Source organism: Equus asinus, chromosome 14 (assembly GCF_041296235.1).
Source record: "Equus asinus isolate D_3611 breed Donkey chromosome 14, EquAss-T2T_v2, whole genome shotgun sequence".
NCBI lineage: Eukaryota > Metazoa > Chordata > Mammalia > Perissodactyla > Equidae > Equus > Equus asinus.
In genome coordinates, this window is record NC_091803.1 from 37,317,635 (window position 1) to 37,344,889 (window position 27,255).

The 27,255-nt window shown below is 48.0% G+C and overlaps 1 protein-coding gene across 7 annotated transcripts; it reads right to left on the reverse strand.

The window, feature by feature from the left end:
- Positions 1 to 459: 459 nt before the first annotated feature.
- NDE1 (nudE neurodevelopment protein 1) lies at positions 460 to 27,009 on the reverse strand. 7 transcript variants are annotated; one of them, XM_070484874.1, is made up of 10 exons: positions 26,891 to 26,970; positions 24,963 to 25,283; positions 19,353 to 19,481; positions 17,880 to 18,033; positions 13,247 to 13,395; positions 7,045 to 7,181; positions 5,415 to 5,594; positions 3,985 to 4,076; positions 2,534 to 2,685; positions 460 to 1,746 (listed from the first exon to the last, which is right to left on the reverse strand). In XM_070484874.1, the coding sequence occupies exons 3-10, from the start codon at positions 19,433 to 19,435 to the stop codon at positions 1,653 to 1,655; spliced, it is 1,041 nt and encodes a 346-aa protein (XP_070340975.1). In that variant the 5' UTR covers positions 19,436 to 19,481; positions 24,963 to 25,283; positions 26,891 to 26,970; the 3' UTR covers positions 460 to 1,652. The 7 variants fall into 7 exon arrangements, with proteins under 7 accessions (XP_070340975.1, XP_014693089.1, XP_044602651.1 ...); XM_014837603.3 differs by having other exon boundaries at positions 460 to 1,869; positions 26,891 to 26,942; XM_044746716.2 differs by lacking the exon at positions 24,963 to 25,283 and having other exon boundaries at positions 26,891 to 27,009.
- Between the last annotated feature and the right edge of the window lie 246 nt (positions 27,010 to 27,255).

The window sequence follows — 27,255 nt, forward strand, 5'->3', positions numbered from 1 at the left end:
ATTTTAGTCTACATATGGTCTCTATTGCATACTTTTTTTTTTTTTAAACAACCCTTTAAAAACATAAAAACCATTCACAGCACGAGGGCCACAGAAAACCAGGCCGAGGGCCCTTCCCTCCTCATCTGGAGTGTTCCAGACAGAGATCCCGTGGCAAAAATTCTATTCAACACAACCAATTCCATCCATCGCCTCCGTGGCACCACATAGATCCGAGGAGAGAGGAAATATGGAAACCGAGAGGCCTCAGCTGAATGACCATATGCTAACACACCCTGAATAACACGCAAACATCCCAAACACAGCTCTCCGAAGCTGACTCGGATGGAAATTTTTAAAAAGTAGATTTTTTTTCATATTTAGTTACTTCGTTAAAAAACAAGTTTCTCACCACCCTACGAGCAAAGCCAGAAGGACAAACATACGAAGCAGCATTCGCTGACCACCATCACAGACTAGTTGAATGTGAGTTTCCCTTGATTTTATTGTGCTTTTAAAAAAATAAAAGTACATCTTTTAGCGAGACAGGTTAGAATGTTTCTAGGGTAACTAGTGGGCACTGAAGTTTAGTTCGCTGTTGAATTTCAGCAGCACTTGGAAAGGTCTATTTTCAACACAAGGATATTTTCGCTGTTCTTTTGGAAAAATAACTTAGTAACAAAAGGAAGGGTGTTAAGCCGCATGCGTGCTCCTGAATTCATATGTTCCTTTTACTTGCATCCGGAAGCATGACAACAATTCACCATGAGCAGGGGTGAGCGAGTCCACCGTCTACTTGGATGTCCTGTTTTCTTTTCTTCTGTGACGAGGAAGCTTCCAAGAACACTCCTGCTGGTTTCATCTCATTTGAAGGTCACCCTGATCGTTTCATTATGGCTCTGAATGAAGTCCCGTTCTTAGGGGCTGCATTACCAAGGCCACTCCACCCCAAGGACCCTCTGGGTCCTGACACAGAGGTCACCTCCAGGCCAGGCAGAAAGGCTCAGGAAAATGAGCGGTCAGGACTGATATAAAGAGGACACAGATTTTCCACTGACCTGGTCCACACGCAATTTATACTAAAACTCAAGCACACCTCGAAACGCTCAAGGAGAGGCAGATTAAAAAGTCTTGGAGATCCACACACCACAGTTTCAAAATGCCCCTGCCTGTTCCACCCCTCGCTCCTGGACGTGGTGTCAGGGCACCCATCCTTGCTGGGCCATACGTAGAGCATTCAGAGATTTTGCTCTGGAAGACAGCCCCAGCCGAGTGGGGGCTGCACTGAGCCTGAGATGGGCTCAGATCCAACTTTTAAGGCATCTCCAGACATTTAAAAAAAACACCTCTCAAGACCAATCAGGACTCGGGTGAGCTCAAAAGGACAGGGCAGCCTCGGCACCCACATCTCAGAGCCCTTCCAGAGGGTCCAGTCTGCCCCCGTCCGTTTGCAACACACCACAAAAAGAGGCTGGAGATTCTGAGACATTTCCCGGGAGGACAGCCACCAGGGGCCACAGGTGATGGCCTCAGTCACTGGCTAGTGTGACTGCTTGCTTTCTATTCCTCAAACTAACCTAAAAAACCCAAAAACCTAGTTTAAAGAAAGGTAGGGAAGAAATGGTAACAACTCCCACACAGACAACCAGGGACTCCGGCTTCCGTGAAATGTCCTAAAGCAACATCTTGACTACACCCTGGGCTGGCGGCAGCGATGGTGAGGAAATATTTGAAGGCGGCTTCCCAAATTCCAGGCGTTTTCCCAACCTTCAGACAGAGCAAACCAAGTTAAGCAGACATTACAGACTGGCTAGCATCGGGGCCCAGAGAGTAACAGGAGTGACTCTTAAGAGTCAGGAGCAGTTTCCCACTGGGTCTCAATTTTCTCTCCTGTGAAACGAAGAAAAGGACACTGGCTGTCTAGCTCTCACATCCCCAAGGCCACACAAAAAAGCCCAGCCACAGAAGGCCCCCTAAAAACATCCACTTCTAAAGGTCTGGAAGTGACGTGCATGCCGTGGAAAACGACTCTTCATCTCCCGTCATCTGTCTGCCACGGACCCACCAAGCGTGTGGTGGCCTGGGGTCCCGGGAGATGGCGACACATCTTAGAAAATCCCCAAATCGGGAAGTTGCCCTGCTTTTCTTCAGGCAAGAAAATAAATGACGCTGTTCGAGGCCAGAGTTGTGTTTTCCAACCGGGTGACTGGCTTCAGGAATCTAGTCTGGCTGGAATTTAGTGGCAGTTTCCCAAAGGTTCTAAAAGATTAAAATTTTTAAAAAATCCTCTTCTGGGGGAAGCAGAGCCATGTTTGAAGCTCGAGGTCCAAATAAGGGACTTATACAGGACGTGCTCATAGCACGACCAGGAGTCGGGGCCGCAGAACCAAGTAACAACGAGCCTCTCCCTGGCCGTTTGCCCAAACCAGACGACACAGCTGACTGTCTCGTGGGACAGGACATAAGGATCACTGGCAGAATCCTGCATCTTTTAAAAAATGGCTATTGGTCTGGGGTTAGAGGCCCCCACCTGGAGTAGAGAGAAGGTACTGACCCTTTATCACCCAGAGGCACACTGCCGCTGCTGGGCCGTCTGTCACCGCCGTCTCTGTTCTTGCTCCCCCGCCCTACGGCTGGGCCACTTGTCCGGTTGGGGGACTGCTCGTAGACGAAGTTCCGGCAGGATGCAAGCTTGGACTCCAGCGCCTGGAGAGAGACAGGCTTTCATCTCTCAAGTTCAAGACCAGAACTCTTCTCTCTCCCCGGAGCCCGGACGCAGACCACAAACTCAAACGGTGGTCCTCAACTCGTGTTATGTGTTGGAATTCCAAAGTGGGGCCCCAAAGGAATCCATGTACATCCACGTCTTAGAACCGCTGGCCTAAGATATTTAGGAGCTTCCTGGAAAAATCACTAACCCTGCCTGTTAGCCACCTCTGCCCACAGGAAACGTGAAATCAGCTTTTGGAATCATTCACTCTTGTTTACCCTGTGAAACACACAGAGTGGCAGGGGATCTGAACAAGGACTTTGCCTTGCTGTAAACAGACCCCGTGAAAATCCCAAGGGCACCGAGACCACCCAGGCTTCCCCATACTCTAACTGTGCAAAGTATTAAAACAGAGACCTGTTTAATATAACAGAAAATCGGACAACTAAAGCCAAAAGTGAAAACACAAGAAATGAGTTGCAAGTTTCTAGTAAGTTGCAGCTCCAAATACATACATTCTGGCTGATGACAGAATGGCAGGATTTAAGTTACGTAGCCTTCCAGGCATCACTTTTAAAAATAAAACAGGGGCTGGCCCCGTGGCCGAGTGGTTAAGTTCGCGCGCTCCGCTGCAGGCGGCCCAGTGTTTCGTTGGTTCGAATCCTGGGCGCGGACATGGCGCTACTCATCGAACCACGCTGAGGCAGCGTCCCACATGCCACAACTAGAAGAACCCACAATGAAGAATATACAACTATGTACCAGGGGACTTTGGGGAGAAAAAGGAAAAAAAATAAAATCTTAAAAAAAAAAAAATAATAATAATAATAAAAATAAAACAAACGCGGACAAAGGATACCTAGGGTATTTCCTAAGCACAAAAGAATCCTTGTAATTAACATAAAACCTGCAAAGTCAAGTTCTCTGCCCTAGCCTTTTAAGATTTTCTCTTTAACTCTCTGAGAAATAAAAAAAAGAGAGAAGGCAATTTGTAAATGCTTCTCAGTTTTTTTGAAATTGAGAAAAAAATCAGGCATCATCTGAATTTCCCAAATTCCAAGGAGAAATGTTATGCAGAAAGAAATCCCAAGGGTTCCAAAGGATGGCTTAGATTCAGAGCCCGGGGTGTCTGTCAATAACAACGCCCTCAGAGGCTCAATGGTGCTGAGGGACGTGACAGAACCAGAGCTCCACCTAAAACACGTCAAGCCGCTGTTAAAGGGGACGGAACTGGTCGGGTCACCCTCTCAAACACCCCGAAGACAGGCCAGAAGCCTGCCTGACCGCCGTCTCACCCCCACTTTCCGCAGCAGGTCTCCCACGATGTTGAGGGCCGATATCCGGGCTGCAGGCGTGAGGGGGGTCCCCCCGGTGGAGTCGTCCAGACCTGGGCAACAAAGGACAGCACACATCACACCAGCCGGCGCCATGAGTCTGAGCGCTGACATCTCTAGATGCGAAACCCAGGGAGCGGGCGAGGGAAGCAAGCTCTCCCCTTCGAGTCCAGATGCTGCCCTGGTTCATTCAGTAGTAAACTGTCTAACATAGTCAGAGTCTGTTTAATGACCAACCTTTTGCAGCCTTACAGTGACTATATTAAATATTTATGTTGACATGCTACTCTCTGGAAACAAAGCCAAAACAAGCCCTCTTGAAATTCTAGGAACTCCATACAGTTAGTCAGTATGCGCAGCATCTGGGCAAGCCACATGAATAAGGGTTCCACTGTACAGAGCCCCTCTCTTCACAGCCGGGCTCAGGGACCAGGAGCCCCAGCATCACTTGGGAGCCTGTTACAAGCGCAGGCTCCCAGGGCCCACCCAGACCTGCTAAATCTGAGGTGCGCCAAACAAGAGGCCCAGCTGAGTCGTGCGCACATGAACGTGTGGAAAACGCTGCTCTAGACTGGGGTTCTGGAACTCTCACCAGTCTCTTCATCCCAGGGGACAAGCTAAGGGAGAAGGCAGTACATGGTCATGTAAGGCCTGGAGCCGGCCTGCCAGGGCTGGAAGCAACGCTGCCATCCACCAGCTGTGTGACTTCAGGCGAGCTCCTTAACTCAGGGCCTCAGTCTCCTCATCTGTCGAATGGGGACAGCACTTACATTACCTGCACCACGGGCCTGTGGTGAGAATTCAGTGAGGTCATATACAGACGCAGAGCTCTTTAAGCAGAGTGACCGGCACATGCTGAGCACGCAATAATTGTCTATTATTATTATTTGCTATTAAGTGGCCCGATCAGAGACGCACCGTTCATCAGCCAGCAGAAGGGCTGGGGTGAAAACTCAAATTTGTCGCTTTTTACCGCACGGCACAGGTCAAATTGCCTCCACTTCTAGATACATGTATTGCTGGACCCACAAACGGCTTTTTCAATTTCTTATTTGGTTACTGAAGTTTTAAATTTGGGAGATTTCATATTCAACAGGAGGACTGCTGGCTTCTGGGGAAGGATGGAAATGTCTGCTGATGCTGGGCCGACATTTCTTGTGGTAGGAGCAGAGTGGCAGCTGCCCCCTCCAGGTGAGGCTTCTATTTCCCATTTCACCACAGACTCCACTGCTCCCTACTGCCTCACACCCAAGGGGCTCCTCTCACGGACCCCAGTGGTCTGCCCCTGGGAACACGCCAGTTTGCTCCCTGCTCTACAGCCTGGTCCAGTTTCTCTCCCACCCAGGAAAGCTTTGTGAAACAAAGATCCTCCTCATTCCTGTTCCCCTTACCGCGTCGGAACATCCCAGGTGTGTTGAAGCTAGAGCTGGGTCCTCGATGAGCTATGGGAGTTGACGGCACGGAGCCAGTGGCCTGCACCGCTGTGTCTGTCCTTTCAGCTTCCACCGAGCTGGGCTTGGGGGTCCTGGGTTTCTCCTGCTTTTGCTGCACAGCCAATTCCTGCCGCAAATCTGGGCCAGGAAAAGGATTCGGATTAAGTCCTTGCTTTGGGTGACGGGGTGGGGGAAGGGCAGCAGCAGACGCACATTAGGGAAAAGAAAAGAAGTACCCGGGGGAAAATTCCAGGTGGAAACCCTGAACGAAGTAAAACCCTCAAGACAGACCTTGCCTGGCAAGCCTGTAAAACTACATGATTTTTCTTTTGAGTAAAAACAAAAAAGGTTTAAAAATTTTTAAACACTATGGCAGTAATATACTAAGGCTTTTATTGTTTCGAAAATATTCCACGGTGGCCGGGTATATAGAATACTAAGTGAAAATATGCTTTCCCAACCCATCCTCCTCACTCCTAATCACTGTAACACGGGGAGATCTTTTCAACCCTTCTCTGCATGTTCATAGGTAGTTTATGTGCATATCTATCAAGCATATAATAGGAATAATTTTTATTAAGCATAAATAAAAACAACATCTACTGTCTATGACTTATCTTCCTCTCTTCAAGGGTATGTCTTAATCTTTCTAGAACTATATTATATCTATACCGTGTTTAACAGTTGCTTAACATTCCACAAAATAAATCTATGTAATTTATTTAACTACTTCATTTCTGATGGACATTTAGGAACAACTACCTTCAACCTTAAGGGTTCTTTCTTTTTAATCCCCCTGCCACTGCCTAGATGTTAGAAACTAGATTAATGTTATAGACAATTAATTGGGACTTTAAAGAAAATCTCGAGGGCCAGTCTGGTGGCGCAGCAGTTAAGTTCGCGTGCTCCGCTTCGGCAGCCCAGGGATCGCCAGTTCAGATCCCAGGTGCGGACCTGTTCCCCATGTCAAGCCATGCTGTGGCAGGCGTCCCACATAAAAAGTAGAGGAAGATAGGCACGGATATTCGCTCAGGGCCAGTCTTCCTCAGCAAAAAGAGGAGGACTGGCGGCAGATGTTAGCTCAGGGCTAATCTTCCTCACCAAAAAAAAAAAATCTCTATGCACCCGATTTGGATGATTCATTAACGTCTTGTCTTGTCATGGGTGGAAAGCTCCACCTCTGGAACTAACTTCCAAAGAGCAAATGCTCCTGCGGTTTCAGAGTTCTAAGCCACAGTTATCAGTTGCCACAGAGTCACAAAAATAACGGGCTAGCGAGCAATTCCATCCATCGGAATCTCCTCCCCACAAAACTCCTGTGCTCCTACTGAGCATAAAGCCGGTGGTGGGTTTAAACGCCCACAAGGGCTCTTTAGAGAATCTGATAATTCTTAGCACGGGGTGGGGACCAAGGCGAGAGCCTGCCCGGGTGGGCCCACGCCCTCTGATCCGATGGCCTGTGTGCCCAGCAGGGCGTGGATTCCCAGCAAAGGTAACACTGGGCAATGCGGAGGGACAAGACATTCTCAGGTGGGGAGAGGGGACAACGCCGGTGAGGGCACATGGAACACAACCAAGGCCTCCTGACCTCTGGCTTCGTCCTTCAGTCGCTGAACAGATTCCAGGAGATTCTCCTTCTCATCGAGTTCGCTCTCCAGGAAGGCGTTTCTTTCAATGGCTTGATTCAAGCGTTGCTCGAAGTCTTCCAGAGACATGATCGTGGCCCTGGGGAAGAGAGAAGCAAAGCCGTCCGGGAAGGCAAACAGCAGCATCCATCTGGCGCCCACAGGGTCAGATCACAGGGTGCGAGTCCAGCACCGGCCCTTCCCGGATCCCCCGGACCTGAGCGACCCCTGTGTCTTCCGGGACCCCGCTCTTTACCTGCAGAAGGGGAATCGTCTTAGACAACAAGGGGTCCGAGGCTGACCCGAGGGTTAAATGAGATCACGTCCACACGGCACTCAGCAGTGCCAAGGTCTTATTGGGACCACGTGCCGGGCCCAGTGGACGGCCAAGAGCGGCACCCTCCATGTGCCCCTGGAGACTCGTAATACAAACAGTATTCGGAATATCCTACTAAAACGCATACAGGAGGCAATCACATGCATTTAAACAGATAGGAGAGACCGTCTTTAATCTCTCAGTTACCTTAAAAAGTTTTAAAAAGTTCAAAATGCCCAGCCCCAGCCCAGCGGCCCTGCTAACAACCACTTCTTGCGAACACTGTAGACATTTCCCTGGAACGCTGTGCTAAAGGCACTGAGAAGGGCTGCAATAAAGAAATCAGTTTAACCCCAAGGCACAGGAGGCAGCCTGCCAGTTTCCTCATACACAAAGCGGGAGTAGTACTGGTCCCTCCACGTGGGAATGGGGGACAAGTAGAGGAACACACGAAGCACGCAGGAGACGTTCCCGCAAAATAAAATGCCAGCCATTTTTATTATCGACCCCGTGTTTGTCTCCAGAAAACCCTGAACATCCTGCCGATTGTGTCTCACGGTGGTTGGGAGCGTGTGTAGAGTGGAAGCCAAGAGTCCACACCTGGCTCTTCCGCAGAAGATGGGCTAAGTGTCCTCGGGCAACTTAACCTCTCTGGGCTCCGGTCCTTCGAGAGCAAAGCAAAGATCTTTCATTCACTTATTCAACACATCCTACTATGTTCAGAGTGAGTCATGTTAGTACTTACCCTCAAAGGGTCTTTAGAGGGAAATACGATCAAGTTACCCAAAGTGCCTGATTAAAAGCAACAAAGGGATAATACCGAAGAGTACAATTCTGGAATCAGTCAAAATGACCCTAAGGCTGACATGTCAAACAACGAAAAAGATACAATACCTAGGAATTCACGCATCCACAAATATGTGAGACTTTAGCAGGGCACAGAAGGCTTGTTGAAATGCAGATATATGGGGGTTTATGAACAGGAAGACCCAATATCATAAAGAAATCTATTCTTCATAAGTTAACTGATAAATTTAACACCACCCTAATAAAAACATGAATAGGGGGCCAGCCCAGTGGTGCAGCGGTTAAGTTTGCACATTCCGCTTCAGTGGCGAGGGTTCACCAGTTTGGATCCCGGGTGCCGACGTGGCACCTCTTGGCAAGCCATGCTGTGGTAGGCGTCCCACGTATAAAGTAGAGGAAGATGGGCACAGATGTTAGCTCAGGGCCAGTCTTCCTCAGCAAAAAGAGGAGGATTGGCAGTAGTTAGCTCAGGGCTAATCTTCCTCAAAAAAAAAAAAAAAAAAACAAGTGTCTTACAGATGTACAGGAGGGACCATAACGAGCAAACAGCTGATGGTGCTGAGAAATTATTGTTCTTGCAGTAGACTGTCAAATTTTCCAAATATAACAATTACAATTTTACTAGAAAATTGCAATAGTTTAAAGTGTTTTATAAAACTTCAGTATTCCAGAACTTCATTCATCCTATAGTGGTGATTTGGGCCTCTACCCCACCTGATTTTAGCATTCAGTTATTCAGCATTTGGCCAAAATGTGAATCTGATGCGTCTTTAGTTAAAAAAAAAAAAAAAAAGGAAACAAAGAAAAAGAAAACATAAAAATGCTAGAAGAAAACATAGGCTAATTGCTTTATAAACCTTGCAGTGTAGCAGGCCCTTCTAACTACGACTGACTGATAAATGTGACTACGTAGGAATCAAATAACTTTTGACAGGAACACATACAACAGACAAAGCTGGAAGACAAATGGCAGGTTCCAAATATTTTCAATTCATATCACAAATATATAAAAGTTTCCCAGAAATTGATTTAAAGAACCCCCTGATTTAAAATTAGGCAAAGATAGAGAGTTCATAGAAAAGGAAATAATACAGTTCTTAACTATATGAAAAGGAACTCAAGGTCTGCATAATTCAGAAATGTACCTATTTCTCACCTATTAGACTGGCAGGAACCCAAAGTTTGAAAACTGCTGTCTTAGTGAAGCTATTTGGAAAAAGGGACTTATAAGCATAGCGGTTGGGAATGTAAATTAGTACAATTCTATAGAGAACAACTGGGCAATAACTATCAAAATCACATACGCATACGTCCTTAGACTCAGCAGTTTCGCTTCTGGGAACTTACACCTGTGGAAGCGATGCTCATTTTTACAAAAGAATGGAAAGGCAGCCGATATCCATCCACTGGGGACTAGATAAATTATTATGTGTTATACAAAACCAACCATACAATAGAATACTATGCATTTGAAAAAAAAAAAAAAAGAACAAAGAATGCTCTGTGTCTTAATACAGAAAGATCTCCAAGATCCATTGTTATGTGAAAAAGCAAGAGGTATAACAGTGTGTATAGAATGCTCTTTGGTCGGGGGAAAGAAACAGAAGGGGGGATAATATGAATTTCTATTTTTATTTGCTTGAATTTGCATAAGAAACCTCTACTCCCTTTGTATGTTCCTTTTGAACCACGTGAATGTTCTCTCTCTTTGCGGTAGATGGCGTTATTGGCCTCCAGTCTTCACCCTCTCTGCATCCGCACCCTTGTGTGGCCTCACTGTGGATGGAAAGTTCTTTACCCATCCCTTGACGTGGCCTGGCCATGTGACTTGCTTTGATCACTAATACATGGGTAGAAATGATGGTATGCCAGTGGCTTGCCAGAAATCAGAACCTACTCTAAAGCCACAGTAATCAAGTCCTTGTGGTACTGGTATAGTCATTCACAAATTGTACACTGGACCAAAATAGAGAATCCAGAATTAAACCCCCGGATATATGTGAGGTTAACATATGGCAGAGTTGAGTCGAATTCAGTGGGAAAAAAAACGGAATTTAATAAATAGTGCTGGTACAAACTGGCTATCCATCCACCTAATGAAAGTAAATTGGACCCATATCTTGTACTTGATACCAAGATAAATTCCAAGTAGATTAAAGGCATAAGTGTAAAACAACGAAACAATAAAAAAATCTTGCCAAAAAAAAATATTTAAGAGAATACATGCAATCAAAGACCAAGGGGATTTCCCTAGTGAAGTCTGGAAACCGAGAAACCATAAAAGGAGACATGATTGATGACCTAAAAATGAAAAATGTTTGTATGGAAAATGATACCCCAGACAGAGTCAAAAGACAAAACTCTGTTCCATAAAATATACTTTCAACGCAGGACAAAAGATTAGTAGCAAATATACACTAAGAGCCCTTATAAATTCACCAGAAATGAGGTTCCACTTCTGTTAAGGTAGCTTGTATCAGAGCAAACCTCCTATATTATGATTACAAACTCTGGGTAAAAAAAAAAAAAAGTGAAAAACACTGATCTGAAGGCACCAGCAAAAACTGGAAGGGAGCCAACACTTGGAAGAGGGTAATGGGTGGAATGGGTGAATTTGCATCTTTACAAGCTTTTTGCCTACAGCTCTAGTGATAGAAATCCACCACCATGGGGGTGGGGGGGGGGCTCAAATTCTGCATATAAACTCTTGCCACCTCTCTGGCTGACCCCTGAAACATGCAGGTGCAGGGCAGACTTGATACAGCCCAGTTAAGGCTGAAAGAATCAAACAGATTTCAGCTACAGCCCATCAAGGGGAGACAGCTTGGAGTGGGAGTTCAGCCTAGTTATCAAACGAACGAACGAAAAATCAACAACCTAACAGAATCCATAGTTTCTGCAACACATCATTCACAATGTCCAGAATAGAATCCAAATTTACTAGACATGTGAAGAGGAAGGGAAAGGTGAGCCAAACTCAAGAGAAAAGGCCATCACTGGAAATCAACCCTGGGATAAGCCAGATGTTAGAATTAGCAGAAAAGGATTGGAAAGTAGCTATTGTAACTATGCTTAGGGATGTAAAGAAAGCAAGCTCAGTAGAGGAATAGAAATTATTATTATCTTGAAGATGATTTGCCCTGAGCTGACATCTGTGCCAGTCTTCCTCTGTTTTATATGTGGGATGCCGCCAGAGCGTGACTGATGAGCAATGCAGGTCCACATCCGGGATCTGAACTCGTGAACCTGGGCTGTGGAAGTGGAGCGTGCCAAACTTAACCACGAGGGCATGGGGCCGGCCCCCAGAAATGAATTAAAAAAAAAAAAACCACGATGAAATTCTAGAACTGCAAATACAATATCTAAAATAAAACATTATTGAAATTGGCTTAACAGCAGATTGGAGACGAGAGAAGAAGGAGTCAGTGAACTTGAAACTAGATCAACAGAAATTATCCAATTTGAGGAACCAAGAGAAAAAAATATTGGGGGAGAAAAAAAAAAAAACAGAGCCTCAGGGACCTGTCTGACAATCACAGGACTAAGGTGTGCAGCTGGTGTCCCAGAAGGACAGGTGAGAAAGAATGGGGCAGCAAAAATCTTTGAAGAAAAAATGACCAAAGTTAAATTTGGCAAAAGACAAATTTACAGACTAAAGAAGCTCAGCAAACCCCTTTCTGGATAAACACACACAAAATCAAGGCCCGTCATAATCAAACTGCTTAAAATCAAAAATAAAGAGAAAAATCTGAGAACAGCCAGGGAAAAACGACACATCACATACAGGGGAGTGACTATTCCAATGACCACTAACTTCTGACCCAAAGCGAGGAGACCAGAACACCGTGGAACAAAAGTGTTGAAAGAAAAAAACACACCTGTCGACCCAGAATTCTATATGCAGTGGAAATATCTAGAATGAAGGCAAAAGACAGACATTTTCAGATAAACTCAAACTAGGAGAATTCATCGTCAGCAGACATGCACAAGAAATCCTAAGGGAAGTTCTTGGAGCTGAAGGGAAATGATAGCAGAGGGAAACCCAGCTCTTCAGGAAGGAAGGAACCAGAAACAGTAAATATGGGTAAATATCAAAGGCTGTCTTTTCACCCTTTTAATTTCTTTAAAACACACTGGGCTTTTTAAAGCAAAAATTATAACAAAGTATTGTTGGAATCCATAGCCCCTGTGGATGTTAACAGTATTCCAGCTCTAGCATAAAGTCTGAGGGTGGTAAAGGAAACTGCAAGCTTGTTGCATTTTACGTGAAATGGAACAATATCAACTAAGTTGGCTGAAAAGCTAAGCATGTATAGCGTGATCCCTAAGATACCACTAGAAAATAATGCAAGAACTGTGGGACAATGCAAATGCCCCATATCTTCACAGGAGTGGGGTTACACAAACACACGCGTTTGTCCAAACCGACGAACTGTGCACTTAAGATGCGTGCATGTCACTGTAATGTACATCTAAATTTTTTTTGAAGTGTTTTCCTTGGCGAAAAAAAAGGTGCCTGTCTCAGAGTCATTATTCAATAAATGTTAGTTATTATTGTGAGTATTCTGCTGAGCAACAGAAGATTGGCTTAAGAAATACTACGCTTTGAACATGCTTCTTTCCTTCTTACCTTAGGGCTTTGTTTAGCACACGCTTGTCCTTTTGTCTGGAATGTTCTCATCTCATACTCTTCCCCCCTGCACCCCCCCCCCCCCACAATGCCTATGCATCCCTGGGTTTTAACCTAAATGGCATTTCCTTTGGGAAGCCCCACCCGACATTCTCATTCTCGCAATGGCCAAATTAACATATCCTTTCACAGGCCCCCACAGCCCCCTGGACTTGCAGCTCTTCCTGCCGTAATTAAGTTGCACTTCTGTGATCATCCATTTCCTATGAGACTGTGAGATCCCTAAGGGCCCTGGCTTTGTTCTGCTCACTGCTGAATTCTCTAGACTCAACACAGTGCCAGGTCCCCAGATGCTGGGGGCAAAAAGCAGAGACCAAGGGCTCCCACACCTGTTTCCTGCCCCTACCCGTACCGTTTTGCTCTTTCCAAGTCATCGTTTGCTTGCTCCAGCTCTCGGATGTATTTCTGCAGTTGATCTTTAATTGCTTTTGTCTGGGCAAGGTCATCCTCCAAGGCTGAGATCTGCCGGTGGCCTTCGGAATGCTGCGTTTCAAACTTCTCCTGAAGGATAAAATCGACACGGAGTGAACGATTTCAGATTCTGATAAGCTATGTTGACCTCCCTTGCCGGCATCTCCTTAAAATCTTGCCGGTTAATCCTGGAATGGATGCTCCCTTGTTATGGTGGACGTGGGTCATCTTGAGCCACTGAGCATCTGTTCCTCCCACCCTGCACAGCCCGCCAGCACCCTGATTTCTTTCGGGGGTTTATCTCTCCCTTATTCTAGGGTCTTTACGGGCCCAGTCTTCCCATCACACTCGCTAAGGAGGTCAAGGGTTCCTCTCACGCCTCCCACCAGTCGGGACAAGCCTAAACTCAGTCAATGGAACCTTCTCTCCACAGACATGGACTGAAACAAGTAACAGGGGGCTGTCATTCAAAGCTGTCATGTGCCAAGGGCTTCCTGCCTCCCAGCCTCCTGAGCATCTTGTACCCTGTCCCCTCCCAAACCTGGTCTCTGCAGCCTCCCAGTGTCAGGAGGTCCCCAACAATCTTGAAAGCCATCATTTTGCTCAAGGTGTCAAAAGCCACATAAACCTCACTAAGCCTCATCCACAAGGGCAATAGGACTCCACGCCACATGACATCCCCGGATTACAAAGACAACCGCAGGAATCCCGACGACTTCAGGTGCTTATGCCTCACAATCAGAGCAGGACATCACGGACTCGGTTTGACAACTGTTCTGGCTTTGTGATCCAGGGAGGGAGGGGAGGAAAGAAGGAAGGAAGAAACAAACCTTTTTATTAATTACCAACAGCAGCTTAGTGTGACCTGGCTGGTGGTTTCCAAGGCAAGGACAGCCCAGGTGACTTCTCAATGATCTGCTGATGCCCAGCTGTAGCGGCTAACATTTATGGCACGATAACTCTGTGCCAGCCTCTGGGCTCAGGACAGGACCGCTGTTGCCTCATTTAACATCATTTCAGAGATGCGGGGATGGAGGCTTCAGTTACTTCGTTAGCCCCGAGTCAACTGGTGGCAAATGACTGAGCCAAGATCCAGCCGGGGCCCCCTGGGCTCCTGCTCTGCAAAGAGCTATGCTAAACCACCCTCGGCTTTTCCCGTCCAGGTCTTGTAGTTCTGATCACACACACACACATTTCTGCTCTGGCTCCTCTTTGAAATTACTGGCCTTCACCAAACACCCTTACCGAACTTCATCTACACATATGAAATACTCACTTCCCACAGGAAAAGCCCAACGTCTAAATAGAACGTTAAAAAAAAAACAGGAAAACTCCTCTTCTTGCCTCAATCGAATAAACAAAGCTGTTGCTAGAAACAGTCTGGATGCCCTGGGGAGAGTAATGTAATGGTGCCTAGGTCAGAGAGGCACGGTGGGGGCCACCGAGAAAGAAGAGCATCCACAGAACACACAGATTGTTCACAGGGTGAGGACACGGAGGGCATTCCACATCCCCCAGCCACTGGCTCCCCTGTGACACTCTGTTTCCTGGCTGTGAGCAGAGGAGGCGTCCCCATGCAGGCAAGCCGGGGCAGACCAGGCGCCGTGCACAGTGAATTCCCAGGCGTGGCCCTGATCACCTCGCCCCCACATCAAACGGGAGGATCCTAGGTCATTAACCTACATTCAAAAGCAGGTTCCACGAGGACGCGGGACTCGGCCCTCTCCACTGGCATACAGATTCAGATGGCGCCCTTTGAACTTGCAGACATGAAAAGCTGTTGCTGAAATGTTGCGCTTTCATTTGGGGCTAATTATAATAAGCTGTCAGCTGATGTAGGCATCAATAGACGCTCTGTTTGATCCCTTACAGGCCTTTTTTATTCAGCTGTGATGAATAAGCCAGTTGTCAAGAAGTCTGACTCAGTTGAATACGTTTCTCTTAGGTGACTGGCAAATATGTGCTGGTGGCGGGTCGTCTTTATTCCGGAGTCTTTCTATTTCTCCCCCTGCTCTCTGCTCTGCGTCTCACGAATCTGTCACGTGGTGGAAACGAAGGTCCTCGGTGGGTTCCGGGGTCTAGTCTTAAAGCGGCGAATTACTCAGTAATTACTGGATATTTATTCAGCATTCAGGGAGGGCCTCTTATCCTCTCCAAACCATCATTCATACCACTGATGTTCTTTCCACACAGCTCTCCATCCCAAGTCCCCTTCAATGTGACAGCTACAACGATTCCTTAGTGCCTATGGCAGGGGTCAGGCTGTTAACAAAATGAGTGAAGTGGGCCAGGTGTAGGGATAAAGCAAGTGACACTTAACCCTCAGTGTCAGAGATTGGGGGGTTTGGACAGCAGTGAGGAATGGGTGAACTGGAGAATTCTTGCTCCGTCTAAGCAGCCACGACTCGGCTTTTTGCTAGCGTGGCAGAGTACAAGCCTGATGTGGCCAGATCCGCCCAATTCTCAAAGGAAGTCAGAAATCTAGATTTTTACAGGAAGCCTCACAACTTTGAACATTAAGTATTTCAAAAACACTACAAATAGAAATTTTACTATCAAAAGAATAAACTGTATACAGACCTGGAATTCTTGTTAATAAAAGCATGGGGAAGTATTTATAAGGAAGTCTATCGCTGTCTGCAATCCACTTTGAAATGCATCAAAAAATACGACAGATTGATGGATGGCAAAAGGCAAGTATGGCAAAGGTGACTGCTACAGCCAGCCCTGACAGCCTAGTGGTCAGCCTCCGCGGCCGGGGTTCAGTTCCTGGGCACAGAACCACACCGCTTGTCTGTCCGCAGCCCTGCTGTGGTGGCTAATGCAGAAGAACTAGAATGATCTACAACTAGGATATACAACTATGCACTGGGGCTTTGGGGAAGAAAAAAAAAAAGGAGGAAGATTGGCAACAGATGTTAGCTCAGGGTGAATCTTTCCCCCAAAAAATACAAGGTTACTGTGAGAACCTGGGTGGTGGATATACAGGTGTTTACTGGAAAATTCTTTCAACCTTGCTGTGTGCTTGAACACTTTGATGAGAAAACGTTGAATAAAAACCACTAAAGGCTAACGGACAACATCTGTGGGCAGACGGATCTGTAGATGGTCAGTATGGGCCCTGTGGTCTATGACACAAAAACCTGAACTCCACTGCTCAGCTTCCAAGGTCTCTGGGGTCTTTCCTCTGCCTCTCTCCATCCCCCAATCCCCAATGCATTTGTTGGTCCCACGCTTTCCCATGTGCCAGTAAAGCCAGGATTCCCCAGGTCCACGTGACACTCGTTCTTATCCATGTCTGTGGCAGGTCCAGATTAACTCTTCACCAACCCCTGTGTACAAAGCTGCTGGCTACACACACACACACACACCCCAAACTTCCAAAACCAGCTCAGGTCCCTCCCAGCCCCTCCGTGAAGCTGTCTACGACCCATGCACAGCCTTCTCTCCCAGAAGGAGCTCACAGTCAGGACTATGTAACTGAGCATCTTTTCCCTAAGTGCTTCCTGGTGTCTGTCTTCCCCAAGAAGCTTCCAGAGGGCAAAGAGCACATCTCCTTCCACTGTCCATCACATCTAGCCCTGGGGACACACTGCACGGCCCTGGGCTCTCTCCTCTAGTGGTTCAAAATTTACGTGAGGAGCTTTATTAAAATAAATAATCAAATAAAGAGACATGCAGGCATGCGGGGACCCCACCTAGGCTTACAGAGAATGGGAATCTCAGGGCGGGGGTGGGTCCAGGCCTGTCTGCTCTTTACGAAGCTGGCCAAGTGATCTGCCTGGCAGTTGACGGCACAGTGCCTCAGTCCCGAGGGCAGAGTGTTACACTCAGGGGCCATCTGCTAAGCCCTACAGAATACCCTAAAGGCAGTCTCCACCCTTTAGGGTGGTGGTTCTCCAGACACCTGGCAATGTCTGCAGACATTCCTGGTCGTCATAACTGGAGGAGGGGGTGCTATCGGCATGGAGCGGGTGGAGACCAGAGATGCTGTTAAACACCCTACAAGGCAAAACTCAGCCCCCACGAGAGAGAAGGATCTGGCCTCAGATGTCAACAGTGCCCAAGTTGAGGAAGCTACTCTAGACCAAAACTGTCCAACGGAACTTTCTGTAATACGGAAACATTCTATGGCATATGGCCGTGGAGCACTTGAAATGTGGCCAGTATGACCGAGGAAGTGAATTTTATTTTGTTTTAATTAACCTAAATGTCAACAGCCACCTGTGGCTAGGGGCTCCCATACCGGACAGCATAACCTTGGACCTCATGACACAATGATCGGCCATTCCAGCGACACTCCAGACTCTATAAAACTGTCTACCTTTCATGTGCCTTGTAGGATTGTTACAGACAGCCAAGAAGGGCCGTGGGAACACACGTGTGACTCGCTTCTCACAAATTCCTCCCATCGGGGGCATAACAAGTTCAATGCCACACCCACCCAGCAGGCCTGCAGGTGGGAGCGAGCCCAGGGCCGTGACCCCTCGCCCTGCACGGCTCCCTCTTTCAGCCCCACACACCCAGCTGGAAGCCCGTCCACACCTGTGTGCATCTCCTCCCCACCTCCTCACCTTGATGGTTTCCAGCTCCATGCGGAGGCGGTTGTTTTCCGACAGGAGGTCCCTGTTCCTGGTCTCAATCTGTTGCAGCTGCGTCTCCAATTCGGCTTCGTACTCGCGGCTTCCCTCCTGGAATTCTCGCAGCTCCTCCTGCGTGTTCTCCGCCCTACGGCAGAATTCCCAGATGTCAGCTGACAACCGACCGAGCACGTCCGCGCTGGGTGTCGTCCGTGGACCAGCTCTTTACCCAACTACCCTCTGAGGCAGCAACTGTCATTATCCTCATTTTGCAGATGGGAAGATGAGGTTTGGACACCTGAGGGACTTGTCTCAAAGGTCACACAAGAAGTCAGAGACAGAGCTTGGCGCTGAACCCAGGTGTGCCTGACTCCAAAGCCAACTGTCAACCAACTCACTCTTCATTCCTTCATTTGACATATATTTTTTTGAGCCCAACATGCAGTAAATATACTTTGGATGGTGTATCCTCTGCAGATTTCTTTGCAAGTAGAAACTGGACATAACATAAATGTTCACTTACCACCTCACCATAATCTGTCCTGGCACAATCCCCAACACCCAATTCCAGTTTCTCAATCCTTTAAATTCAAGGGACTTTTTTTTTTTTTATCTTTTTGAGGAAGATGAGCCCTGAACCAACATCCACCACCAATCCTCCTCTTTTTTTTGCTAAGGAAGATTGGCCCTGAGCGAACATCCATGCCCATCTTCCTCTACTTTATATGTGGGACACCTACCACAGCATGGCATGCCAACCGCTGCCATGTCCGCACCCGGGATCCGAACCTGCGAACCCTGGGCTGCCGAAGTGGAGCATGTAAACTTAATCGCTGTGCCAGCAAGCCAGCCGCCTAGGGACTTTTTAAAAAAAATACCAAGCCTGAATTATCTTTAAGTCAAACTAAGAATAACCAGATTAGAGGGACTGGCATGAGACCTCCATGTGGAGATGATAAGAGTCCACGAGAAATAAAAAGAAACAATGCTGAATGCACACACACGCACATACATGAATGCATACAGGCGTGTGTCGTGTACACGCTACTCCCAGATATGGGCACTGAAACACTGATTTTGAGTTTAAAGATCTGCACCAACCCATTCTGCTGGGTATAAGGACAAGTTCTTCCCCCACACCAGACATGGCATCTGGGAGCTGATAACACCCTGTGAGAAAATAAGATGGGAGGGAAGAGACCAGGGTCCTTAGGACGACAGGCTTTAGAGCTCAAATTCCAGCTCTGCCACTTGCTGGCTGTGCCCTCGGGCAAGTTTACTCAGAAGCTCAGTTTCCCCCTCCATAAGATGGGGTGTTACTGGTTTCCTCACAGGGCAGTTTTGAGATTTAACTGAGATCCTGGATGTTAAGCCCTTCACAGTGCTTGGCAGAGAACAGGCCCACAAGTAAAGGTAGCTGCCATCGTTGCGGGAAGACAACAGCACGGTGAGCTTGGGAGAACTGACCTCTGCTTGTAGGTCATGGCCAGATCTTTCCAATAGATAGCTTCTTCCTCCTCAGAGCCGAAGGACTTCCCCAAGTCCTCCATTGTGCAAACGGGGTGGGGGGAGATCACTGTCCTCGTGGCATGGCGTCTAGGAGAGAAGGGTTGAAAATTACTACCCACATCTGGTTAAATACTTCATCTTTAATGGGGGAAAAAAATTCCTGAACTTTATGTCCGATTAAATGACAAAATATTGCCCCAAAACTAAAACTAAACCTAGACAAAATACAGCCCACTTGCATGTGACATTCCACGGACAGACACAACTACCAGGATTTGCTGATTTATGACCCTTGCCGGGTAGGGCGGGGAAGGACAAAAGAAGGCGACGACATCTCCTGGGGTTCTGGCTTAGGCAACTGGGGGCGGCCACCATCCCCATCACCAGAGATGAAGGCTGTGAGAAGGAACGCCTTGGGGGCACGGGGACAAGGAGCCCAGTTCAGGACGTTTTAATGTGACATGCCTATGACACATCCAGATGTAACACTAGATCTGAAACTCAGGGGGGAAATCTGGGCTGATGATAGAAATGTAAGAGTCAGGGGTTTGTAGCTGGTTCTTTCCTTTTTCTTGGGACAGAACCACTGGAGAATTGAATGAGGGCTATTTCTGGAACTGTGAGGAATGCCTGTGTTTGAAAGGTGGGCAAAGAAAGAAACAGTCATTGAAGGAGACGGAGAGGAGAACGAGGAGGAGTGAGCTGTCCCGGGGATGGATGGTCTCAAGGGGAAAGAGAACGTTCCACAGTCTCCACGCTGCAACAGAGAAGCTGGTGAGATCAAGACTGGAAAATATCCACGAGGCTTGGCGAGATGTCGGTCACTGGGGATGTGAGCAAGAGTTTCAACACCGTGGAGGAGGGAGGAGGAAGACACTGGGTGAAGGAGTAACTGGGAGGCGAGGAAAAGGAAGTGGACGCAATTTTGGAGAACTGGGTGTGAGAAGCAGAGACAGTCACTAGAAGGGAGAGAGTGACAAGGGCATCGATTCTGAGGACTCGGAGACATCCAGAGCAGAGGCTCGGCAACAAGTTTCTATTAACAGGTGTCAGTTGACAGACTCCCTACTGAGAGAGCCTCTTGATGTAACAGCTTATTTTCTGCATTTATTTAAGGCTCGAGCTTGTCAAAAGGCCATTAGGAATCCAAATGAGCTGTTTCCAAGGTCCCCTCCCTTCTCTCAAGGGAGCTCACAGTCTGGTGTGTGCCCTTGGGGACAAAAGAATGAATCCAACCCCTCACTTTGCCCCTCACAACCAACGTGCCGTATTTTTAGCTAAAAACACAAATCATTCAGCTAAATACGTTAGTGTTGACACGGACACGATCACCAACTTCTGGACCCCCTGGGAGAAATTGAACAATTATACCTATATTCGAGCATCGCACTTACTGACAATTCTACATTTGTCAGTACCTGTATTCACATCTTCTCCTCCTCCTAATTTCTCTCCCTTCCCTAATTCAGAGAAAACAGGCCACGTCCCCATCTACCCACCCCTTTCTGGAGAACGGCGTTTCTCTGAAAGTTCGATCAAAGCAGAGAAGCTAGAGGGAGTAGAAAGCTGCTGGGGTTTTTTTTCCAGTTCAGCATTCCTTCCTCCATCTTTCTGCATCAGCACCTCAATACTCCCTTGGGAGAACTTATCCTACACTCATTCCACGTGATTCAGACGGACTTGATGTCATCTTCCATGCCTGGGAAAAGGCACGTGACTACTCATGCCTCCAGTATCAGTAACAGGCTCAAGGGTGGGCCTAACACAACTGAGCCAATGACAAGGGATCAGCCTAACCCAACCGAGCCAATGACTGGTTCAGGGGCCAACCTAACCCAACTGAGCCAATGACAGGGGTGGGCCTAACCCAAGCTGAGCCACTGAGTGTCCAGGCCCAGGTCTCTTGCAGAGCTATCAAGACAGAAACTCTCTGGAAGTGTTAACTAACTTTAATGTGGAAATCATTTTGCAACACATACATGTATCAAACCATCATGTGGTACACCTAAAACTTACACAATGGCCTATGTCAATTACATCTGTATAAAGCTGGTAAACAAAGGGAACTCTTTCCACCAGCGTTCTCAGGGTGGTGGAGGTAAGCCTGGAGCTGCCAGGGGTCATCTTGCCATCACAAGGGAGGAGCCCGCCTGAGAAAGAAACCACAACAGAGGAGAGCAGGGCCAAGAGGTGGAGAGACCGGGTCCTGACGCTATCGTTTCAACAGCTGGATCCAGTTGTACCTGATTTAAGGTTACGAGAGAGAATCAACTCCCTTTTTCGGTTGTACCAGTTAGGGCTGGATTTCTGCCATAAGAGAGTCCTAATTAATGTAGGGAGTGAAAACTCTTGTTTGCTGAAAGTAAAAAGGACAGAGTACTTAGAGTGTAAATAACAGTAATTAACACGGCGATGGGTATGGGTGAACCCAGGTCTGGTATGCCCTGCTCAAGCTGTGAGCTCTAAGGAGCCCAGATCTCATCTAATACGTAGTCACCAAACCAGTATCTACAGCGTCCAGAACCCAGAGCCCGTGCAACTCGCTTATGCTGCAGCCACGCTGCCTTCTTTCTGTTCCTTGAATACACTAAGCTTGCTCCCACTTCAGGGCCTTTGCACTTGCTGTTCACTCTGCCTGGAATGCTTGTACCTTAGATCTCTGCCTGGCAGGTTTCCTTCTTGCCATTCAGATCTCAGCTGAGATGTCTTCCCCAGAGAGACTTTATCCAAATATCTCACCAAATACCCTCTCCAGCCCTTCACTATCATAACAACTAACTCTGCTGTTTTATTTTATCACTTCATGAGTTTTGTTTTTATCTTCCCCCACTGGATTGTCAGTTGTTGAGCACTGGGACCCTCTCTGTCTTGCTTTTTTATCCCCAATGCCCAGAACAGTGCCTGGCACATAACAGGCACTCAACAAACGCTTGTGGAATGAACAAACCTGGGGAAGACAGAGATTGACCACTAGCTGGAGGGGATGTGAGGTTCAGGAAAGGCAGGAAGCAAGAGACCCTCTGAAGGCTAGCTTACGTCTGTAAATCCCTAGGATGCTTCTCAGGATGGGGAAAACCTCTCTCTCCCTCAGGACCTGAGCGGCATGTCATTAACGGGAAGTGGTTGGAGGAGAGGATACCCTGTTGGCATCTGCCCCCTCCCCGGGTTTACATGATAAAGAGCATTTGATGACTTATTGGGGTTTCATAGCTCTCATCCTGCACACCTGACAGATGGGTTTTAGAAAAGGGCTTTTTCTTTTTTTTGAGGAAGATTAGCCCTGAGCTAACTGCTGCCAATCCTTTTTCTTTTTTAACTGAGGAAGACTGGCCCTGAGCTAACATCCGTCCCCATCTTCCTCTACTTTATATGTGGGACGCCTACCACAGCATGGCGTGCCAAGCGGTGCCATGTCCGCACCTGGGATCCGAACTGGCGAACCCCGGGCCGCCGAAGTGGAACGTGCGAACTTAACCACTGTGCCACTGGGCGGTCCCCAGAAAAGGACTTCTTAAAACACTGTGATCCTGGCCAGTGAGGCTTAAAATTTCATCCTCAGGAAAGAAATGAATCTGAGAAGTTTTAGAGGCACTGCCCTTTTGGGAGGGGATCTACTTACAGTCACACTGATGAGAAGGATCTGGTTTGGGACCTGACGGACTGGGGAGAAAGTATGCAGAGCCCTGAGCTCATGTCACAGCCTGCACAATCTTTGACTTGCAACTAAAGGACAAAAAACCACAGGCTTGGCATTTCGATCCCAAACCTGTAAAGAATCCTTAGGGAAGAGAATGTACTAGAGGCTAAGGGGGAAGAAGTGACAGCTGAACTTTGCTTTGTTATGAAGCAGCGATCTTAAAAACAGAAGATTTTTCCTTTGCCATTTGAAAACGTCTCAAAGTTCTAATGTGAATTATTCTCTGCCCCAGAGAGCAGGTAAGATGGCTTGCAGAGGTTCCCTCTTCCAGGCTTATTGACTGAATTTTGTCATCGCCTTCTATTTGCTGTGTGCCGGGCATTTAATAAGTTATTTTTGAACAACTTTATCTTCCTGAAGCTATTCGACTACAAGAGTAAGTAGGGCCAGCCGAGTGGTGTAGTGGTTAAGTTGGTGCGCTCTGCTTTGGTGGCCTGGGGTTCCCAGGTTTGGATCCCGGGCGTGAACCTACACACTGCTTGTTAAGCCATGCTGTGGCGGTGTCCCATATATAGGGTAGAGGAATATTGGCACAGATGTTAGCTCAAGGCCAATCTTCCTCACCAAAAAAAAAAAAAAAAAAAAACCTACTTAAAGGAAAAAATGTTTTAAAAAAGAGTAAGCAAGGCAATCACTTGGCTTCTTAGAAAAAGAAGCTGGAGCAGAAAAACTGTATGCCTTGGCCATCCCCATAGGTACAAGTGAGTGGCAGGGGCAAAGCAGACCAAAGTGCAAGAGGAGTCTTTGAATTCAAGTTCAAGGTCTCCCTGGGATTGCAAACAGACTGACTGGAGGGCAGATTCACTCCTTTCATTGGCCTACACTGTCTTTTAAAAGGCACTGTGACAGGCAGGTGTTCATGCTTGGTCATGGTGTACACAACTTTGCATCCGCTATCTTAAAAGTGAATATTGCATGCATTTATTTCATCAGCGCTACAGGCGGTAGGCCTCCTAACTTGTGTTCTCACTATGCCATTGTGCCCAAGCCGCTGTGCGGACAAATCTAATGGGCACCTCAAATGGATCTGCTACAGCGTGCAAGGAAGAACAAGCTGGAATCAAGTGGTTTGAAAAGTATCCATTTTCTATTTTGCATAACTTAGATCTCCCACTGCTACAAAAATGGGTTTCAGCAAGCCTTTTTTTTTTTGCATGTCTTCTATGATTAAACTTAACAGGAAGGCCTGAAAACACACTTGAGACACACACCTTTGATTTCAAAACTCGAAAAAACAAAGCAAGCTTTCTTGGCTCTCCTCTGAGTGAGGAAAGCCAGCACAGCTGGTCAGGAGCAATACACAAGTATAAACTCTTAGGAATCAACTCATAGCCCTTCTCTACTCCAACCCCAGTCCTTCCCAAGCAAAACACAAGGAAGAGCTGAGGGGAAAGGGAGGGACAGAAACAAACTTGCCAAATGTCGGCATGTGCTCCAACAGCTTCTATGTTATGACACACACACTTTGCATTTTGCAGAAGTGACATCATGGGGGCAAAATCAGTCAAGAGTCAGCAAGTCTGGCTGCTGTCTTTGTGCTTTCAAAGTCTGTAATGATCTACCTACGAAAGTCCTTGAAAGGCATGCAAGGACCTATGTTCAAGGGTGTACACCATCATTCACGGATGTGGAAAATGAGAGAAACTTCGCTGTCAACAGAGGAAGGATCAGAAAACTACGCAGTTGTTAAGAAGACTTGTAGGTACTAATATGGAAGAAAATTCATGCTATGTTAAGAAAGGATGCCATTTTGTTTACAAAGCCATCTTCCCTTTCTCTATTTGTGCATACACAAATAGAAGAGTCTAGAAGGATGTACCAGAATGGGGACAAAGCAGGCACTGAGTTGAGAACTTGTACCTGACACGTACCTGACACACCGCTATTATCCACACTGACTTTTACAGTGAGCATATGTTGCTTCTGAAATTTTAAGAAGACAAACTTGGACAAAAAAAAGAGAACAGGGGCCAGCCTGGTGGCACAGCAGTTAAGTTCACGTGTTCCACTTCGGCAGCCTGAGGTTCGTCAGTTCGGATCCTGGGTGCAGACCTACACACTGCTTGTCAAGCCATGCTGTGCGAGGCGTCCCACATAAAACAGAGGCAGATGGGCACGGATGTTTGCTCAGGGCCAGTCTTCCTCAGCAAAAAAGCAGGAGGATTGGCGGCAGATGTGAGCTCAGGGCTAATCTTCCTCAAAAAAAAAAAAAAAAAAGAATAGCTATTGTTCCAATATAATATTATTCTCCTGAACCAAAATGCCAGGGAAAGAATTTTTCCTGCTGTGGTGTCTGTCCCCCTTGTCCATCCCTTTTCAAACATTTCTGAACACCTACTAAGTGTTAGGCCCTGCTGGGAGAGGCGACACAAAGCACCTACATCGCACCAGGTGCAGACACAGTACGAGCTGCTGACACCAACTTTCTGTATGAAGGCGAGCTCAGGGTAGGAAATTATCTTGTAAGGAAAGGGAGTGTAATCTTTCTGGGCTCACACGTTCTAAGGCAAAAGAACACACTTTGGAAACAAAAATAACATCCTAACAGAATAAGCCAAGTTAAGAAACTATTATCCAAAATGGGATAAAATATAGCAATGAGAGGCCCCTGAGACTTCAAGGGCAGAGATCATCTGGATGGAATCCTACACAAAAGATACGCTAAGAGGAAAGATTTAAGTTTCAATACCACTGTGGCAGTGGGAGGTGGGGGAGTGGTCGGATAACAGGTGCCTCTCGGGAGTCGCTGGGATTCAATTACTCTTCAAAGCACCCTACCTATATCCTAAAATGCCATCCTATCCTAGAATACACAAACAAAACTAGCACAGAAAATGACAAATCTCGGCCCAGCGCGCGCTGCAAAGGCCATTCCTTTAGAAAGGAACTTAAAAGGGGCCTCGGGCTAAAAGTAGAAAGGGGGCACAACCTGCTACAAACCCTGGACAAAGAAATCAGGCAGGCTCAGACCCTCAGGAGGCAGAGAACCTGAGATGACGGGAGAAGATAATACAGCTTCCCAAAAGAGGTGTCAAGGTGATGGCGGGGTTTCCCATGACCTCAGAGAGGCAGGTAAGCCCGGCCGCTGCATTCAAGCGGGAGAACAAGCGTTTTCATCCTTTATCCAAGCCTTGCCCAAAGCGCTGGCAGGGGAAATCTGAAACGTCCTGTAGCAGAGATCTGAGAAAAGCGGAGGGAAGGAGACTGTTCCAAACACGTTCCCGAAGGGAGAGAGGTGCCAAGGAGGGGGGAGGCCTGCGCTGAGGGTGGGGGGCAGGGTGGGGAAGCGGGCGAGAAGGGGGCTGCGAGGAATGGGGCGGGTGGGGGGAGGAGATGGGGGCAGCAGGAGGAAAGGGGTGGCAGGGATTGAGGAGGGGCAGAAAACAGAGCGAGAAGAGAGACTAGGGGAGTCAAGGAGAGGAGTCTGGGGTGGGAGGGCAGAGGACCGAGGAAGTCAAGCAGGGAGAGGAGGGCAGCAGGTCGGAGAGAGATCAGCGCGGAAAGAGAAACAAAGTTGGCAAGGGCGAGCAGCCGGGCGCGAGGACACAGGCTGGGAAGGCACAAAGTTAGGAAAGGAGGCTCCAGGGCAGCGCGATTTTCCAGCCCAGCGCCCGGGACCGGCGGAGTCGGGGCGGCCGGGGAGCGATGCGCAGCGAGGGGCGCGCTGGGGTCCCCGCAAGGCGGCGGCCGGGGGTCCCGAGAGCACGGCGGGCGCCGGGGAGGGACGGGGGAGTCCCCCCGGCAGCGGTGGCGGACCCCGGGGAGCTCCCACCCGCACCGGGTGCAGCCCCGCACTTACCGGGCTCGGGCGCCGAGGACGGGCGGCGGCGGCGGCGGCGGGGAGCGGCCCGGGCCTGCGGACCCCGCCCCCGCCCCCGCGCCCGGCGCCGCCCATTGGCTACCGCGCCACGGGACCGCGTCCGCCTCGGCCAATCAGCGCCGAGCAGCGCGGTTTGGAAACTTTTTTCCCAGGGCCCGGGCGCGGCCCGGCCACGCGGCGGTCCTGGGCGGGAGGGGGCCCCCGGAGGCTCTGGCTGGCAGGGGCTGCTCCCCGGGCACTCGGGGACGGGCTTGGGCTTGTGGGCCACGCACTTCAAGAAAATACGCCTCCCTCCCCTTGTCACCGGTTGCATTTTCCCATTCTTGCACTTTCCTCAAATCAGA